This window comes from Thermobia domestica, chromosome 6, assembly GCF_964235325.1.
Source record: "Thermobia domestica chromosome 6, izTheDome1.hap1.1, whole genome shotgun sequence".
NCBI classification, from domain to species: Eukaryota; Metazoa; Arthropoda; class Insecta; order Zygentoma; family Lepismatidae; genus Thermobia; species Thermobia domestica.
The window spans coordinates 30,865,855-30,886,547 of NC_137459.1; the positions used below are offsets into that span (position 1 = coordinate 30,865,855).

General features: G+C 35.5%; 2 protein-coding genes across 4 annotated transcripts in view; one reads left to right on the top strand and one right to left on the bottom strand.

The window, feature by feature from the left end:
• The window catches only part of LOC145687919 (uncharacterized), a 307,907-nt gene extending 305,924 nt beyond the window's left edge, over positions 1-1,983 (top strand). For both annotated transcript variants that reach the window (XR_014131811.1, XR_014131810.1), the window contains exon 3: positions 1,647-1,983. The gene's annotated coding sequence lies outside the window, so the exon portion shown is untranslated. The remainder of the gene's footprint in view (positions 1-1,646) is intronic.
• Positions 1-20,693, bottom strand: part of LOC145687918 (metabotropic glutamate receptor 8-like) — a 1,213,247-nt gene that overhangs the window by 766,067 nt on the left and 426,487 nt on the right. For both annotated transcript variants that reach the window (XM_081761477.1, XM_081761476.1), the window contains exon 2: positions 17,624-17,755. In XM_081761477.1, the coding sequence (XP_081617603.1) occupies positions 17,624-17,755 (132 nt within the window). The remainder of the gene's footprint in view (positions 1-17,623; positions 17,756-20,693) is intronic.

Sequence of the window (20,693 nt, forward strand, 5' to 3'; positions counted from 1 at the left end):
TAAGTTAATTCTATATGCAAGTTAATTTTGCATGTAAGTCAATTCTGTCTGAAAGTTAGTTGTGTATGCGAATTAATTAGTTTACAGACACAAACAACTGTAAAAATAAATGTTTCCCTACGCAATTAACTTGCATATATTATTAAACTACGGACAGCATAAACTTTAAAACAGAATTATCTTGATGGCTAATGTACAAATGGAGTTGGCTAACATACGTAGATAATTATCTTATAGATATGTAAGTACCATACATCTCAATAATTAAGAAACGTGGTGAAAGCGTCGATTATTTTAGATTGTAGTATTTTGAAGAATTAGATATGAACAATAGCTGATCTGATAATATGATATTTACTTGTTTTGCAGTAATAAAAATAAGTGTTAGGTCAGAATAAAAATCTGTAACTAAGTATCTATGATAACTCTGTCTAATCCAAGACTGTATGAGAAATCTCAGAGCATCGAAAATAGAAAGTACACTAAATATTCCAAGAAAAAAAATAAGTGGTCGTATGCATTAGCGTACTTAAGAGTCTTCTCAACTTCGTTTCCGCCCTTCTTTTAATTTTAACCAGAACTGCAGGAAAACGGAAATTCTTAAGGATGTGAGAAGAGCTCTACATTTCAATTATTGAGGAACCACTAAAACTTCCTTAATTGGATTATAAATGGGATATTAACGTCCGAGTTTTTCAAGTGAGTCAAGGAAGAAGTCCCATAATTGAGCATGCATATTGAATAGACTTTGACACGATGCAATGCAGAAGACTCTTGAGAGTGTCATTCTCATATACATATCAGATGAACTGAGAAAACAAAACGCATCCTATGTTCGTTTACAACAATAGTGCTTTTCTCCCGCATAAACTTGGGAGGACCTTCAATTTAATCAGTAAAACAATATCGCCGTTTAAACAATTCGTTCTTAAGAGGAATCAATAGCAGTTCGAATAGATTTATACGTTATTGAAATTTACAGCATGACATGGTCTTATGATGCAAAATGAAAATGAAAGCATTGATCTCAACATCCCACGATTATGCCTGTTAGGTTAAGTTAGACGATGATTAAAGCAAGTGAATGAGGAAGTGGAAGGAAATGGGAGTACCCCGAGAAATCCCACGAGCACAATGTTGTCCACCACAAACTTACTTGGTCTGTGATCTTACCAGAAACTACACGTATTATAGGTAAAGGTTGTACCACTGAGCCACCGTGGCTCCTTCTTATGATCCAGCTTTCTTGTCGATGAGATAATTTGTTGGGGGACGCTACACTGTCAATATTAATCTTGAACAATACTTAGTGCACCTAGGTGGTCCTAGATTGCACCCGATCGAATCATGGCTTTGATTTGAAGGCCCTTTAATACAAAGTCCATCCTTTCCTAGCTAGATTACGCATTAGGACGCAAAACTGAAAAATTCAAGCTTAAAACTACATAAAAATTTGTGTGGGATTTATCGTTACATTGGCCATTCGTGGATAGTCTAAGGAACGATTCCCGGCGAGAGTACTTACTTCGATATGAACGAGAACAAAATAAAAATTTTAGTTTAATATCCCATAGTTTTGCCATTTAGGCTAAAAGAGAGAGATTATTAATGTAAGTGAATAATTGTGAAATTATTTTTTTTTCTAGCTAGCCACTGTGATGATCACACGGAGTCGTGAAGCTTCACCGAGATCTACCAGTTTCAGCACCCAATAGGACGTGAGGCTGTGTCCCTCGCACCATCCATGAAATTTTGTCTCTATACGAAGAACGTCTCCTGATGGTGCAGTGTTGTCCGATTGTTGCTAACGTTCGTTTTGTTATTGCCGTTATTTTATATTTTTGCTTATATTATTGCTACAGTTTAATTAGAATAATTACACTAGTCGACAAAAAAACAATATATTTACTTTTTCTCTGGCACACGGAACAAAATACCTGATTCCAATATAACTTTCTACGTAGAATTCGAATCTGCAATCAGTTTTCTCCATCACCCTTAGTTTTCCCGTGACAGAGGGATTTTCGGGAAATTTCCCCTCAAATTTCCCTTTTTACCATATTCATACATGTATCTCGGGTACTCTTAGGTATATAAACATACAAATTATATTGTATGTTAGCTGGATTAATACTTAGTAAGCCCTCTAAGTTTCATAAGAATCGTATTATTCTTTCTAGAGAAATAAACATATTTATATAAAAATATGCTATGTGTACTGTTCGCTTTACCATATTCATTAGTGTAGATAAAATCACATATAACTTCCACGAAAATTACGATATAAGCACGGTTTATACCTCATTGGATTTGAAATAAAACATATTTTCGATTATGCATACACCGTGCCACCATTTGTTGTATGAAGGAATTTCTAAAGGGACTTTGTGGGAAATTTCCTCCAAATAGTAGTTTATAAGATCTTTTTTGTCTTAACTTGTTATTTGTATATAGTGATACAGAAACAAATAGCCCTTCATTGGTGTGCCAGAACGGTATCTCTACAATGGAGTAAGTTTCGTTTTTGAGAGGCTATAAGTTTTGTAGCAGTAAAATACACAAGAATGCTTTCATTTGCCATACACATATACAACAGCACTACATCCTGTGCTAATTTGAGATTTTTATCACTAGCCCCATCAGAGTTATTTGAACCCAAAGTTCGGGTTTTTTGACAAAACCGTGATTTTAACACAACCAGAAAAACATAAGGGTAAGTATATCACAATCGGTATTTTTCTGGAAAACTATTGTATCTCTTGATATCACAAACAAAATCAAACTGTGTATGCCGCTCCTTCCTACTTACAAAACATTACAAAAAGTAAAGTTTCACCGATATTGACGTTTACTTTTACTAGTAAGTTTCTCATAGAAAGGAGAAACACAGGTAAATGCCTATAGGCATAGTTTTTACTTCAGTCCATTACCAATCAAATGATTTTTGTTTCATCCTTCTAGACCAAGTACTGTTTTCGTAATGAACGTTTTTCTTAATCCTTACAATCGTGAAAGTAGGCGCGCGCCACGAAACTAATATGGCCGAAACTGGCAAACCGCTTCAGATAAAGATATTGTAAGCACAGTTTTAAAGTCTTAAAACATGAAGCAAACAGCTGTGTAAGCTTCATAATTTTCATAAATGGTCGAGCAACCAGCTCTGGATCACTTCAAATGGATTGACCCGTATGTATTGAAATGTCACTCAGCTATGCCTTGTGGGTTAAAACAGACATATTAATTAAAGTGCATAAGTATGAGATAATTAGTGAAACTAGGTATAGAAAGGAAACCGGCATATCTTGAAGAATACCCTTGAACTAAGTTTTATTCACACCCGAAATAAGTGGCCTACAACTAAACCACTGTGCTATCCTAAAAGAGGTGATGAAATGACACTTAAGTATCCGATATGATCCATGAATATAATGCTTACTCCCCACGAATCCCACATGAACTAATAAAGTATTTCGAAACGCTACACACAAGGGAATCTGCTTCTAAAATTGATCTACTTTACTAAATAGACTAGAACATCACAAGACGCTGGTTTGTTCATTAGTGGGACAAATATTAAGTAATAACAATGGCAAGTTTATAAATTTGTTCTGGTGTGCACAACGGTTCACAAATACACCGAGCAAAATTTGAAGAGATAAAATAACGTACAAAATTATGTAAAATTATCCGTTCTGCGATACTGTCAACACACTGTATTCCAGAAAATGTTTTATTCTCGTCGTTCTGTATTCTAACGCATTGTGGTCAATGAATGCAACTTAATTTGTCATGTGCATTTTCTCGTCGGTTACATCCCATATTGAAACAGTAAATAAACCGGCTACTGGCTGAAACATGAATACTTGAATTGCAGATTTCAGCGAAAATTCAGGAAACGTCACACACAGTTGCTGTAACGTCACAGTGACACAAGAAAAAAAAGAGACACGAGCAAACACGTAATTTCTCTTGTACACAATTTTACGAGTCTTGCTCAGTATGAATTTACGAAGAATACTACAGAAAATTTAGATTTTCACTCGTACAAACATTTGTGAAGATTTCTTTTTTAAAGAATAAATGACAGCATATGATATATACAGTTGAGTGAAGAAGTTTAAATTATATTAACTCTATATCCACAGAAGATATGAAGTTTTATTTCAGTAATGGAATAAAAACTTCAATGTGTAACTTTTCATTCAATGGCTACTCTATATCTATTACAGCATAAGCAAAAATTAAAAACCCACGAACGGAAGTTGATTGTATAACATTACCAATAAGAGAGAGAGAGAGAGAGAGAGAAAATGATTTCGCTTTAATGAGTGATGTGTTAATAGTGAATAACAAAGAATCTACAATCCAAGAAATGAATTAAAAGTCCAACTCAGTAAGGTTATCATCGATCAAAGCCAAGTTTTATGTAACTAAATCTGTATAAATAAAAAATAAAGTGACTATGTGACTTAATATCTCTTGAACCACTCAACCACTAGCAGCAGAGAAAACTTGCAAACCAAATGCTATAAGCTTGCATTGGAAGTCGGCAAGCTTGCATCCAGCTTGATTGGAAAGTGTGGAAGAATGCCACAAGCTGGATTCCAGTAACGAAATTAGACGGCGGCAACCTTACATTCAGTGTCTATTCAAGCTTGATGCAAGCGTTTTACGCTGGCAACAAGTTAATAGCCAATGAACGGCTAGTGATGTTATGACGCTCTGACAAGAATCTAAAGTATCGGTTTCAAGTACAGCATGTAACACAGTAGATAGAGTGTTATTAGTATCATTTTTTGTTTTACTGTCCCGAGAATTTTGTACCTGAATGTCTAACCTTAGAAAGTATACTTGTGTTCTACTGTATATCTTTTTGCAGTTTATCTATCTAACCCATTTTACTTTCGTTTAAATAAAGCAAAATCTGCTGGAAGTTTCAAAATAATTAGGTGTGTAGGTCTTCGGGGATTAACTTTTTCATTTATTCATTATTTCCTTCATAATTTTCTTGTATATGGGCATCTCATTTGGATAATTATAAAGCGTATATTATTGTTCCAATGTAATCTATATTTCAGTATTTAGATAAAATTCCTTCTGAATTTCCATCAATCCGAAATCGGGTAGTGTACTTAAGACCCCCTTTCAGCCCGATGTGATACCAATATCCTGCCAAAATCTGGTTTTACCTTATTTTAACAACTTTCTATTCGCTTTATAATACCACCCCGCAAAAATACTGTGTTGTGATTGTAAAATAGCCGGCAACCTCAGGGCTTTGGCGTCTTTCTAGATAGATACACTTTAGTGTGAATTATCGGCAAGCCAGCACCGGTGGAACAGAGCTGCATTAATTAGTAAAGGACTGTGAAAATCCACTTCATACAATTTAAAATTGGTCTAAAAATAGTAAGATAAACCACAGCTGAAAAAGGAGGAGTCCAGAAATATGTAAAAAAGAAATCAATTTAAGGGACAGTCAATTATCCTAGATACGTAGTCCAATGTAATTGACGCCATGTTGACGACAAAGAATTTATATGGACAGGATTTCCATTGAAGGAAGTGTTGATCTTCAGTTGTGTGGAATACGAAATTAAAATTTGGAGTTTAGTTTCCGACAAGTTTTTCTCTTCACCTTCCGTAAACTGGTTAGGTCCCGTAACCTATCCGTTATATAGTTTTGTGTTTAGTATTTCATAAGTTAGGTAGGATATGTCGGTTTTCATTAAGTCAGTGGTAGTTAAATTAAATTTTAATATGTACGAGTAAATTTCGAACGGGACTCCTATTTGTATTCTGTTTGATTCAGTTTCAAAATGTTTGACTTGGGTTGAATAACGAAACTAAGGTTGGATTGAATAACGAACCTTCCTCAACCCCTTTGGTAGCTAAAATTTAATTACTAAATGTGATTTTTTTTTCAGTTGGAATACAAGTACTTTTCGTCCTTGTTCACTCTTCTTCCACGTTAGAGCCGTTTGGCACAACATTTTAGCTCCCTATTTTTTATATATTTTTTTTGAAAAATTATTCCATAATTAGTGTAGGTATGTAGTCATTTACCTTGTGTAGATATTTGCATTTAAATGTATATTCATAGTATGTGATATTTTGTGAGCAAATGTGGTGTGTGAATGCGGATTTATTTATTTATTTATTTATTTATTTATTTATTTATTTATTGTTACTCATGTACTGATAGTACATTTTGAAACTATAAACCTTTCATCTCCGTTTTGGAGTAAATTAGTACGCTATCGTGCGCAGTATTGCTTTTAGTATACACATAGCTTAGTCCTGCATAGTTAACCGGATGTTTTATGTAATTATCTGATGACATAAAGTGTATAAAGCATTTGTTATAGTGCACCTTATTACATTAGTACAAGTTCCGATTTTCCTATAGTAGCATCGCCTGATGTGAACCGCTTATTGCAGTTCATAAGTCATTTTTCAAAGTACTCGAGTTAGTGAGATAGGCAAGGTAAAATTTGACTGTTTTTTTTTATTATTACGAAATTTTAGTAATTACTAGGAATTCGGTAGTCAGCTCAATTTTGAAAATGCATTATTAAGTATATTTACAGAGAGTTTCGTCCAATTTAACAGCAAATAGTTTAGTAATGATTATCAGTGTTGAAATATAAAATGTTAATATAATGATTTGCATATTGAGATAGAAATCACTAGAATTTTCTTGTGAGTGAGCATAAAAAAGCAAGTCAACTACTGACTTTAACAAACCACATTACGATTAGGAGATTTCAGGTCGCGAAGCTAATGCAGAAATCCTATTTACTGAATGACATTTACCCCGTAACGTTTAGATTGTTATGTATGCCCTTTTTGTTTAGATTTGCGGCTCGTTAGAAATTCGGTTTGGGGAGGGGTGAAAATTTGTGTGAATATATATGCACATACACACATTTCTTTCAATTTCTAAAAACTCTTACATGTGTGAAACCCACAATGTAACTTTGCTATGCGGGCATACATAACACCAGATGGTAAATACCTGAGCAATGAACTTCCTATCGTTTTTATCCAGGTTATGAATTAAGAATGGCACCAACAAGTTCTTACAGCTAGTTTAACAATATTCGATCATTTGTTTCTGAATCAATTATTATAGTGACCGCCACGATTCGTGAAACATGACCTCTACACCAATCATATAAGTCCTTTGCCTCATACGTGATGCATGAGAAGAATTCGGAACGATTTGTGGACCTGCCAGCCGAATGCACACGTGAGAGAAGTGCAACACTGTAATTGCACCAACAATGTTGCCAAACTTAGAAAACATGGCGAACGAGCGACGAAAAAACATTTTAAGAACTATAAAAAAACACTAACAATTATTCGAATTAAATGGCAATAATACTAATAGAACTAATTTAAAACAAGAACAATAAGAAGAAATCTAAAAGAACGGAACGAAACTTAGCGGCAATCTGACAACATTGTACCTTCAGGAGCTGTTCTCTGTATAGCGCGAGAGACAACACTGGCAACATTTCACGAATGGGATTGAGGCCAGGAACACACCCTTGCATCTATTGGTTGCTGAAATTGGTGGATCTAGGTCAAACTTCGCGACTTCTTGCGACCACTAGAGTTTAATGTGAACAGTATATATATACTAATGATACCTTCACACTGAGATCGACTATGTTGACCAAATTAATTATTAAAGTGTGTCTATTCTTAGCCCATGTATTTCTAACCAGCTGACGTAAATTGCATTAATATATAAAGTTTAAAATACTGTTCCAGTAGCAACCTTAATTAAATCTAAGGGAGATAAAAATGAAAACAGAAACGTTTAAAAATATAGAACACAAGAATGCAATAATATCTATTTGACATATAAATTGTATTTTCTGATTTCTTTCTACTTGACAGGATAAAATCTCGGAGATATTGTTGTCATCAGGGCGTGATTCTGAAATGCAATCTTTTTTTTTTTTTTTTTTTTTATTGTGCAGAGTTGGGAAGAATTTAGCGTTGGATGCGAGATCAAGAGTGGATTATTGATCTATACGAACGAAACGTAACGGACGTTAGGAGACGCGGAGAAATCAAAGAACGTTTCTGGATCGAAAGCTTTTTTCCCCCTGAAGGCTGAGTGGATCTCCATTTTCAAATGCATATTCAAGACTCAGGAACGGATGCCGTCTTAGATGGAGACACCAAAAAAAAAGATTGTTTGCCATTTTTGACACATGCATAATCATGACATATTTCTTTCTTTTCTTAAAAAGCGTTATTGTACATAGGGTCAAATATTTGACCCTTAATGATTGGCACTATTATATTTTATTATACTGAGAAATTTCAGAATAAGCATACTGGACTTCCTGCATGTGTCCCGCAGTTTATTATGCTTTCATGAGACCTTTTCTATAGTATTTGTTCATTCTTGAACATATGCAACAACTCAACAACTTTTCCTAATCATGAGCACATTCATATTTGCCAGTGTGAAGTCACTTTACATATATACATTCTGGTGTCCCACAAACGTCCTTTTATACTTTTGGCAACATATTCCAACTATAGTTTACTCTGTTTAAGAATTAATTACTACCATGAGAGACAAGCAAATAGCAGTGATGCTATGATAACAACACGCGCATGAGTGTCCAGGGAACAACAATCATGCAGGTAACCAATCTGTTGGGTCGTGCATTCTGCGCTGGATAGTGTTTAAATCTGCACACGCAGTTTGAGGTGAATATTCCGTGAGACAAGTGTCCGGGAAAAAAAGTAGGCAAACAATCAGATTACCTGTGCATTTTACGATGTTAGTGTCTAGGGAAGAGCAATCAGACAGGCGACCAATCTCTTGGGTTGTGTATACTGCACTGGAAATGCAGTTTCAAATGAATGCTCCCTGGGATAAGTGTCCGGAAATATTAGCCAATCAATCAGATTGTGCCGTGCATTTTACGCTGAGGAATACTGGTGTCTATGGAACAACACTCAGGTGGACGACCAATCTGTTGGGTCGTGAATGTTGCGCTGGAGAGTATATCTGCCACATGCAAATTCAGTTGAATGCTATGTGAGACAAGTGTCCGGCGAAAAGTAGAAAAACAATCAGATTGACTGTGCATTTTCACGCTACAGAAGTGCTTATTTCTGACTCAGTGAACCAAATTTATTCGTTTGTTCATTTATTGAAGTTTTTCGTTCCTTTCAACTTTAGGCTATATGAGATGTTGGTTTAGAATTTAAATATATATTCAAACCAGAGTGTAATACTTGTTTAATGCTCTGCTATGAACATGGAACCACATGAACAAAAAATGAAATGAAATCTTTAGTTTTACGTCCCACGGTTATGCCGGTTACTCTAAAGGAGACGGTGATAATGAGAAATGAGTGAAATGGTGGAATGAAGAAAGTGGGAGGAAACGGGAGAACCCCGAGGAAACCCACGAGCACGGTGTTTGTCCACCACAAAGTCCACACGGCGCGAGCTGGGATCGAACCAGGGACCCCAAGCACCGGAGATGAACGCTCTACCACTGAGCCACCGCGCCCCCCACCACATGAACAAGGCTGTAGTCGAGGGTATACGGCGGTACACGCCGTATACCCTCTGCTTAATCTTAGTCACCAGAGTAAAGCATATGGTACTTTCTACTTTTATTTTATTTATATTTATTTATTTAATAGGATTATGACTCCAATGATAAAGTGACTACATCACCTTTCTCCCTTATATTCTTAGCAGGTGTTCAAATATCCCTGCATTATAATTCATGAGTTAGCATGTGATTTTATGAGAAGAAAATATTTTTTTCTAAGTACCCTGTTTTTTTTATGTTCTTCTAAACTAAAATAGAGTTAAATTTGGCCACAATTTTCTTATTTCTGGCAATATCGGGCGCGAGTTTTTCTGTTTCTTCTCTGAGTGAATTGTTCCTTCTTCATACCTACACCAATTTATGTTATTAATGGTGTGATTGAAGTAAGGAATGTCATGAAGAAAATAGAATGGAATGCTTTTAGAATATAAAACTTTAATGTACCCTTTACATTTTAATTGAGTTAATTAATACATGCGTTTTACATTGTTTATTAAAAATGCCTTCTATGTATTTTGAGACAAACATAGATGATTACAAAACAGCGTATACCCTGTGAAAATTTTAGGACTACAGCACTGAACATGAACCAAGGATGCACAGGCTAGTCACTAGACTTGAGAGAACAATCCATGGGGTAAAGGTTTAGGGAACAAATGGGTAAATAATCCAATTGCTTGTACGTGACTACGTTAAGGAAATGCTTATCTCTAACATGAATAGTTTACGGTCAGATTCCTTGAAGAAAAAAGTGCTCAGGGAACGAGTAGATGGCCAAACAAATGGACTGTGTATACTTGCGCCGAAAGAATATCTAACTTATCTAGTTTGAAGTATGCTGAACAGAGTAAGTAGTGCTTAAGTGTGTGATAAATCAATATGATGAAATTACCGCGGTTCCCATTACGAAGTGGACCGATGATTACGGCTAGAACCGAAGAAACTATCTTTGTTTGTCGTTGTGGAGCTATTCCAAGTTTACAGATGAAGTGATATATCATTAGACCAAAACTTGAGATTCAGTTTTAATACACACGTGCTTAATAAACGATCATCATCATTGTGTTTCTTTTACAGCTGTTTTAGCATCGTACCGGGAGGCGTTAATGAGTTTTAAGTCTTCCCTAAAAGTGTACGCCATAATTGGGGGCATGAAAAAGTAAATCATCAGACAGCTCATTAGATGTGTTGTAAGTGCAGTATTCATTTATAAATAAAGAAAAACTTGAACAATAAAAAGTGAAGATTTTTGCTCATATTTTCCAGTCCTTTGGGCGTAAAAGTGAATATATGGCTCGAAACAAAAAGATCTATCATAATGATTTTTTTCTAAACAGGTTATATTTGTCGCTAGTAGTTCTTTAGAATAATTTCCCCTAAGCAAAGTACGAGGTGTGATCAGAAAATATGGCAAATGTAGTTGCACGGCACCACCCATCGACGCTGTACGCATTTCAACTAGTGAACCTTTGGGACAGGCAGTATCGAGTTTGAACAAGTTGGAACTTGTCAGTTAGCTTACAGAGACAGAACAGTTAGGACTTGTTAAGAATGTCTGTCGTGCATCATGGATTTCGAGCAACGCGCCAATATTACATTTTTCTTTAAGCTGCAAAAAAGTGCCAAAGAAAGTTACGAAATGTTGAAAGCAGTATATGGCAATGACGTGGTGAAACTGATGACTGTTTACAAACGATATGGACGATTCAAGAGCGCAATGAGTTAATTCAAGACGAACAATGTTATGGACGTGCTTCGACGTCAAAAAACAGATGAAAGCATGCAAAATTTGGCACAAATGATTCGTTCAAACATACCAATAACTATTCTAGAGCTTCTTAAAGAACTAAACATCTTTTACGTGTCCATGCCAAGCATTTTAACTGTAGAGAAGAGTAAGTGAGAAGAGTAAGTGCGAAATTCGTTCTAGACGCCTCGCTTTTCATCCGCAAGGTTTTGTCCGAAAAAAAATGTCCATGCCTCCGCTGTGCTCTCTGGATATAGCAACGTGTAATTTCTGGCTCTTTCGCAAAATTAAAACCATGCTAAAAGTAAGACGTTGCGACTCCATTCTCGACATATTCAGAAGATGACGACGGCACAGTTGAAAACCCTGAAGAAAGAAAACTTCTAGAAGTGCTTCCAATTGAATCGATTTTTGTTAAAAGGGCGTATGTAACACTTTTCATAATTTTAACTTTTTTGTAAAGAAATAAATAAATATTTTAGAGGTAGATGTAACATGTTTTTGATAAAAGGACGTGTGTTTCTTGAAACGTGTTATAAATATAAAGCATTTTTTCTTGTTTTCTTAATCCAAGCCGTCTATTAAGGAAACAATTGTTGTCACTTCCAACAATCTTTTTTTATTGCACATACGCCCTTTTAATAGAAAGCGATTCAATTGTAGAATCAACGTTGGAATAAGTACATCCAAAGCCAAGAGGAGTAATGTGAAGAATATAGATTCATATTTGATGCACGCTTATAGTTCATGATAAAGTGATTCACCGTACATTTTGATCACACCTCGTATTTTGCACCTTGTTTGTCCTCTTCCATTTTTACTTGTAGGTTAATGATTGTATATTTCACATACTTTATGTAGGTAAAATCACTTTTTGGTACACACTAGTACACAATACAGTATTACTACTTGTAGAAGCAAATAAGAATGCTTCACATAATATTTTTAGCATAACCTAGATTATATAAACACTTTTGTTGGAACCTAACATGCTCTCTTCTATAGAAGTCTTCCTGTACTACATGCGTATGTACTAAGGTCTTATTACATACGTATATGTCCAATTTATTTAATTCACCAATTGAAGATTACAGAGCATTCAATAAAAAGACAAATTTTACACTCTTTAAACAAGCCTGTACATAATAAAAAAATATATATCATTAATCTGCCATTATTACTTTTAAAAAGAACTCAAATAATCAAACCGAAAAATGAGATCTGGTAATTATAGTAAAGAGGATGACGTGAACTAAATACTAATGAGCTTTTCTGCAGAAAAAAAGAAAAAAAAATGGATGCCGTTTTTATCAGAGAAAACAAACGTTATATTTTGTCGTTTTATCATAGGATGCCGTTTTATCAATACTTTGATATTGTGAGTGTTGCATATAATCTAGGGAACATCATGGATTTAAAACTATATAACGTATTGAAGTCATCGTTACCCGTGAGGACAATTAACGAACTGACTTCATTAATAAACTCAGCCAAGAAAATTGAAGTAAGACAAGCTGCTTGTTCTTTATTATAGGCAACCAACATCGCTTTGCTACGGTGCAGGTTGCATAGGAGCTAGGGAGTGTTACGACATTTAAAAGGATGTCAATAACCACCATTAACGTCATTGTAAACATGAATATGTCAATAGTTTGACTTTATTAATGAACTAGACAGAGACAATCGCTCTAGCTATCTATTGCGAAATCAAAAAGAAATGCTTTTGTTCAAGAATTATTGTAACGGCATCCACGGGGAGGCGAATAATCAATCCCCGTGGAGAACAGTAATTTATCTAGACCTTCCTTCTCTCTAAGATGACTCAGGGGTTCTCTTAACCTCTTTAGAATTGATATCTGAAGCAACCAAAGGGATATGGATTCTCACTGGACTGCCCTAGGATTTGTCCCAAATGGGAAGACCCTTTTACTTTCCGTTACAGGTACGGAATTTAGGATTTAGGAATTAGATTTATTGGTTTTCGGGATCTTTGGCCACTTTAGCCCGTCATGTTTGATGGATGTCGTCCCTCGGCTATCACAATCTCCGAGGATAGTGAAGGAAGGAAGGATTAGGGCAGAAAGGAAGCGCAATGGGGCCTGTAACCTAGATAACATTCTTGTATTTGCCTGGCGTAAATTAGGAAAAATCCAGGAAAATCTCACTCAGGATGACTGGCTTGAAAAATCTTTTACACTTTTTCGACCGTGTATCTTCACCGGGAATCGAACACCTGACCGCTCGCGTTACACATACATTATATCAATTTACAATAATCTAAGCAGCCATCAACACCAATAACCATCCTCTCAATTATAAGATGTATCATAGCTAGCATTAGTCTACATCATCCTAAGTGCGACACCTTGTATTTAAGAAAATATTTTGTAACTTCACATATACCTAGTCTGATGGCGTCATTATTATTCTTCATTGATTTGTTTGCCTGAAAACAAATAAATGGCAATAGCTTACGAATTTAGCTGAACTCGTGCAATCTGTACCAAACTATAGCATGGTGATGCACCTAGACAAGGTTAATACCTACATGACATATAGGTGTGCGAGCTTTTGGTTACCCAATTGTGGGTCATAAACTTAGTCACATCTTAGAAATATTAACAGATCTCGCATGATATAGATCAAACTTATAATGGTTGTAAACTTTAACGTGCTCTACAACTTGCGAAATATTATGATGTGTTTTTGAATTATGATAATCAAATTGGGATCGAATTTACGAAAAAAAATTCAAACCGAACTCATCGGATCTCGATTAAACTTGACATGGTGGTTCACATTGATCTCTCGTACGAGTTTCTAAAATATTGTGGTATGCAGGTTTGGTTTCCGAGTACTGGACCATCATATTTGAGGCAGCACTGTGGCTCAGTAGTGGGACGTTTACCTCTGCTACCCGGGGATCACTCGTTCGATCCCAAGCCAATTAAGTTTGTGGTGGACAACAACTTATCCGCGGGGTATTCATGTTTCTCCCACATTTCCATTTCACGAATTCTTTCATCATCATTCAATTGCCTTGGTCACCATATCCCTTAACTTAAAGGGCATAATCGTGGTAGGTTGAACTGAAATGTTTCATTTCGTTTTGCCATTATATTTGATATTTTGGCAGACGCATTTTCGCAAAAAAATAAGTAAATAAATAAATAATATAGATTTGGTTGAACATCAACAAAAGACGTTTCTTTTTCCGCAATTGAAGAACTGATACCAGTAATCTAATCAAAAGTCTCATTTACTTTACTTTTGGCATTAAAAATTGTCCTGCAAATAAATTCAAATACCATTGTTGTCGATGTGCAACATTTATTCTCATTACATTCGCTATCCTAAGCCAAAGCAATACATAATATATTATAAGATGCATTTTTTTAATTCCTTCGCTAGAAGGTGTTGAAACTGGCATTTTCAATAAATTATGTACGGTATACTAGTTTAAGGTAGCTCGAAAATGTGGCTTTAGAAATAAGTACAAGAGGAAACACAACATTTACGCGTCAAACCTGCGCGATTAAGAAACAAAATTAGGTTGTTAGAGAAGATGCTGCAAATTAGTGCCCAAGTACAACTTTTGCATGTTTTTAAATGTGCTTTTAGAAATTCTTGTGTCAGCGCCTATATCTCGCGCCAGGTGTCATCCCGTAGCGTTGTCTTGTTGATAATAAATGAGTAAGTGTGTCTAATCATCTGGTTCACAAACTCCCGCAAATAAAATTTCACAAACTTCTTCACATGTTTCCAACAATAAAGGATTCTTATCGTAGTCGAGTGTTTTAAATATGATACTGTCCTACGTAGCCCTTGGTTATACGTATCTATTCACGGTAACTTCAGAACTTTAGTGCGGGACACAATGGATTTATAGCAGAGCGCTCACCTCCGATACGAGCGGTCTCTGGTTCAATTCTAGAACTTGTGAGTTTATGGGTGACAACAACGTGTCCGTGGGTTTTCTAGAATACTCCCGTTTCCTCCTACATTCTCATTTCACAATCATTAACTTTGAATAATAATGGACCTACAACACAACGTTGAACGTATATTCCAGTTTTTTTTCTTTCTTCAGAACTTCAGGGAATCTCAGCCAAGTACAAGATAACATAACATCTATAAAAACGAACCAGTACCTAGGTATATGCAAATAATAATATATGATTACGCCTCACTGGATTCACATTTCCTTGTATTTCTTTTTTGATAACATATATAACATTTCGTCATCAATTCAATCAAACAAATATACGTGTAATTCTTTAGCGCTGTGAAAGAGAAAAAAAAAAATAGAAATTGACAAAAATGCAATCCAACGTTTGAAATGTCGTACTCGGGGAAACGGACGTCAGGAAAGGAAAAGAAGTCATACACGCACAATGTTTTCACACTTTAATTAAAGAAAGGGGGCAAACAATCTGAGTCTTCGATTGGAGACACTTTAATTTAAACTACGTCTGTCTAACTTTTCGTTGGCTGGGACAGTCAAAGTAAACCACAACTCTCAAACTCTCTGCTAAGCTTTAGAACTGAGAAGAAAGTTCGACATTACACAAAAACACTCCTCCAGTAACGGTCAGCGCAATAAAGCAAATGATTATATATAGGGTGTATCAAAATAACTTTACAAATTTGAAAACTCATATTGATTTATTTATTTAGCTTACAGACATGGTTTTGGTGTCATTTTGTAGCAAAGTACATCAAGTTTTTTTTCTTATCTTATACCTAAAGAAGTTAAACGTGTCTTTCATTGGTGATGCGGTCCCATATGAAGTCGCTTTCTTGCCAAACCCGGTTTTGAAGTTGATTTCTATCAGTGTATTTCAATTCTTGCACCATTTGCCATTTGTATTGTTTGAGATGCAACCTACACGCCAAACTGTCATGTGTAGGACGCCCAGCTGTAGAGAAGCACGCCAGATTGATTTTGAAGGACTGTTCACAAAGCTTTGTCTCACTTGCTTTACAACGTCTTGAGACGTACGGGGAAGACCTGAAAATTTGTTGTCTTAATGGACATCTAGTTTCAATAAAACATTTATGGTATTGATAAATAGTAGGCCTGCTGGGAGGATCTTTACCATACTTTGTACGACAATTACGCTGCGCAGTCTTCGCAGACTTGGATTCTTCCAACCAAAACACACAGCTAGCACGTTCTGGACCAATCAAGGCAGCCATCTTTGCTGCAACTGCCGCTAGCGCTTCCGGTGGATTGTTTCTGAACTAGTGTACTACGTGAGTCAAAATTTGATGTATTTTGCTTCAAAATGACACCAAAACATGTCTGTAAGAAAAATGAATGAATCAATATGAGTTTTCAAAGTTGGATTGTCCATTTTGATACTCCCTGTATATGTATAGGGTGTTTCGAAACAACACAAGCCAAGTTTGAGAGATGATTCCTGCATCGAGATAAGACAAAAAAGTACAAATCTGGGAGTAGAGAGGCCTCCTCCTTACGGCGCAATGACCAGCCAAAAAGTGTCAGAAAAAACAAAAATTGTCCTAACGCAATAAAATATATCGTATTGAAGTTATATAAATTTAAATGCCAGTATTTTTGGTCGTACATTTCAGTAATGTGCAACAGGGGTGGTGCACGGTCGCCACAAAGTGACCCCCAAAGAAACTGGAGAACTTCGTCAATTAAGCACAATATTTCAAGGAATAAAAATCATAGTACATCATCCAAGTTAGAAGAATGTCCTTAATTAGAAAGAATAAACACACGTGTTTGATTGTTCTTCTTATTCTTAGTACAGTACAAACTCTCAAAGAAAGATTTGTTCTTCCGACGGACACATAGGCCTACTTTGAGTGTATTAGATCATTTAGAGAGAAAAAAAATAATGTATATGTATATTGTGTTGGAATTATTATTAAGCATGTCACGTGGTTTACGAATAATCCATCACTTGAATTTATTTCGAGTTCCTTCGTGGCTAAGCAGTTAGCAGCGACGCGCCTTTGGAGTGGGAGACCCGGCTTCGATTCATGGCGGGAGTTCATGTGGTTCGGATTCCACGTTAATCAATAAGTCCAGTCTCATATAGCGTCGCTGCTGAAAGGGAAGTTAAACTCAAAATCCACTTCATCTGCTCAAATGTAACGACAACAATAGCTATTCTTCAATATAGCTTTTTTAGATAGACTGAGTTGGAAAGAGCTAACTTCATATAATCTACTACATATGATGTCTACAAGGAGGATTTCGAGTGTGTATTGTTGATCAAACTACAGTTAGATTTCCACTTACCTTGAACAACCTGAGAATATTAGCAACCATGATGGAGACCACGCTGAAAGATGCTCCTATAACTCCTGTCACAGGTTTGTGTGGTACATATACAGGGTGTTTCCCTGATTCGCATTTGTATTCAGACATGTCCTGTAAATAGAAAAAAAAATAATAATTAAACATAAAGTTACCCTGTGTATGGTTATTCGTTTATTGTAATATAGTATATAATTATATACTGCAAAAACAATAAAACAATGTTTAAACAGTTTTGTGACAGATTTTATGAAGAAAACGGATCAAAAATTGTTTCAGAAACGTCCTGCACTATCTTTAAAGTGTTTATTCTCAAAACAGTGTTTCCAGTAGTACGTATTTAAAACACTTCTTGTCAAACACTTTGGAACAAAGTTATGATCAGGCGCGGATCCAGGACCGACTTCTGGGGGGTTCGTTGGGTTGGCATACTGCTGGTTAGAGCTACTTTTAAGAGCTTCAAACTCTGGTATGGGTTTTATTTATGTATATAAAATAAGAAAGTTTCTTCTTTTTTGGGGGGGGTGATCGCCCCGATCGCCCTCTGGATCCGCCACTGGTTATGACATATTTCCAATCACATCTGGGACAGTTGGGAAACACAGTATGGTAACTATATTTTGACCTCCGGAGATGGTGGCTCAGCGGTAGAGCGCTCACCTCTGGAGCGTGGAGTTCTGGTTCAATCCCCGACCGAGTTAGTGTGTGGTGGACAACATAGAGGTGAAAAGTGATATTCTTGACGGTAAATTATGTTGCTTATTTTTTTTCGAGAAAATATGAAACAAAATAAATCGTTATTTGCTAATGGTAGTTCATATTTCTCTAATATATTACAACATACTGCTTATTTATTTATGTACCGTTTATGTAAATCTTCTTTACAGTGTTTAATACCGAGCTTAATTCTCAGTATAGCCTATCAGTTTGCAATTCCAGTGAAACTAGCTTTATTATCTTTATTTCTTGATTTTTCTTCTACATCTGTTAATTTTAAGAAAACAAATCCAACTTCAATAATAAGAAACTTGTTTATGGCAAAGATAAGACTAGTTTTCATATCAAAACTCTGATAACTAACTAAATAGAACAGGTGTTCGCTACTGTTCGAGAATTGAGTTTTTGTATTTGACATTAATCAAGTCATTCATGCTGGGATTTGTTTGAACCTTTGCTTTAGCACTGTCCATGTAGGCTTAAACTAATGCGACCTAAGCATGATTCATAAATGTAGTATTCTAAATATTCAAGGCCGCTTATTAAATGTAACTCCCATCATCTTGAAGTCTGTTTCCAACAAAAAAAAAAAAAAAAATATATATATATTTTTTTAAATGATATAGTTATGACAGATTTTGCCTCCCTTCGAAACTTGCTTCCCCGTGCAAGTGCACGTGTTGCGCATATGGTAGAGCCGGCCCTGTGTAATCAAATACGTTGTTATATAGTAGCATGCATCTTCTGCTCTTTATTTTCTTCTAATGGTTACGCAAATACTACTTGCAACATCAACAAGAACAATTAAAAAAAGAAAAGAAAAGAAAAGAAAAAAAAAGAGTTTTCATTTCGTTAAGCAAAATTTGTGGTTTAATGTGCTTGTAAAAAAAAATAGCATTTATATGGATCTAGTGTGATTTTTACTTGTTTCTATTGTATTATACCTTATTCCAGCGTTTCCCAACCTTTTTCTACTTGCGGCACACTACGGACGTTATTTGGATTCCCGCGTCACACTTATATATATTATTATTTGTAAATATAAAACACAGTGGTATTTGTCTGTGATTATTGATCTCCTTCTTACGGAGAAGAAAGCTCCATCACTGAGTTTTCCTCGTGGTAAATCATTGTGCTTCTTTTTCATTCTAATTTAAAAATAGAAAACCACTGTAATGAAATTTTGGACTCAGGTTGTTTTTCTTTTTAAATGCGTTTTCTTTTTAAAAACTGTATCCAACCTTGTACTAAGAAGGAAAATCACTAAATAACGAATGATCAAACAATTCTCTTTTACTTTTAAAACTCAAATGTAGGTAATTTTGTCGAAAGAAATGAATATTTTAAATTTTCAAGTTAAGAAATAGCCTGCAATAATAAAGAAGCAATAATGGTCATGACAATGATAACCATTTTCTTTTCAACATTAGAAATGTACAGAACAGTAACTTGGTATGAAACTTAAAATTGTAAGTTCATAGTAGAGGTTCATAGTAATGTGAAATACAAATATACATTTTTCCCTACATTTTGAAATTTGATTGCTATAAAATTAATAATTTTGTTTCGATTCATCGCGGCACACCAGCGGTCCATTCACGGCACACCGGTTGGGAAACGCTGCCTTATTCATTAGGACAATTTATTATTCAAGATTGACCCAAATACAAAATGAATCCATGTTTACGACGGGAAAGATATACATTGTGTTTTATCCTTTATATATATGCCTAGTCAGGAGTATAGTTGACAATCCAGAGGCAGCTAGCACTTTTTTAATATCGAAGTGAAATCGCCGTGAAACTTTTGTCGAGAATTTTCTACAAACAATCAGTTGAAGCGCTAAGTACTTGTTCAACAACTTTGCCAACTGTTGTCAGAGAAGTTTATCAAGTGACAAATAGCGTCATTGTGACGGACAGACATTGAAAGGCTCAGCTTCGAAGAAAAGTGAACGCGACGCCAAGGTCGTTACTAACGGCGCGAGGAAGCTACACTTAAAAATAGATTGCTTCGTCTTCTCTCTGTGTTTAATGCATTTTGTGACGATATTAGAAGATATTAAATTCCGCTTCATTTTTTTTTCTTTCTTTTCAATTGATCTGTTTTGTTTACTTACACTTCTGATAACAGCAAATATACCATTTCTGTAGCGGGTAATGGAATAAAACAGATCACGTTTCTTGTTATTTTTTTCCGTTTTCTTGTGGTGGCTCAGTGATAGAGCGTTTATTAAACATCTATCAAGTCCGTGGTTCGATCTCATCTCGTGCCACGTTGGCTTTGTGATGGGCAAACATTCTGTGTGGAATTTCTTGGGCTTATCCTATGCCCT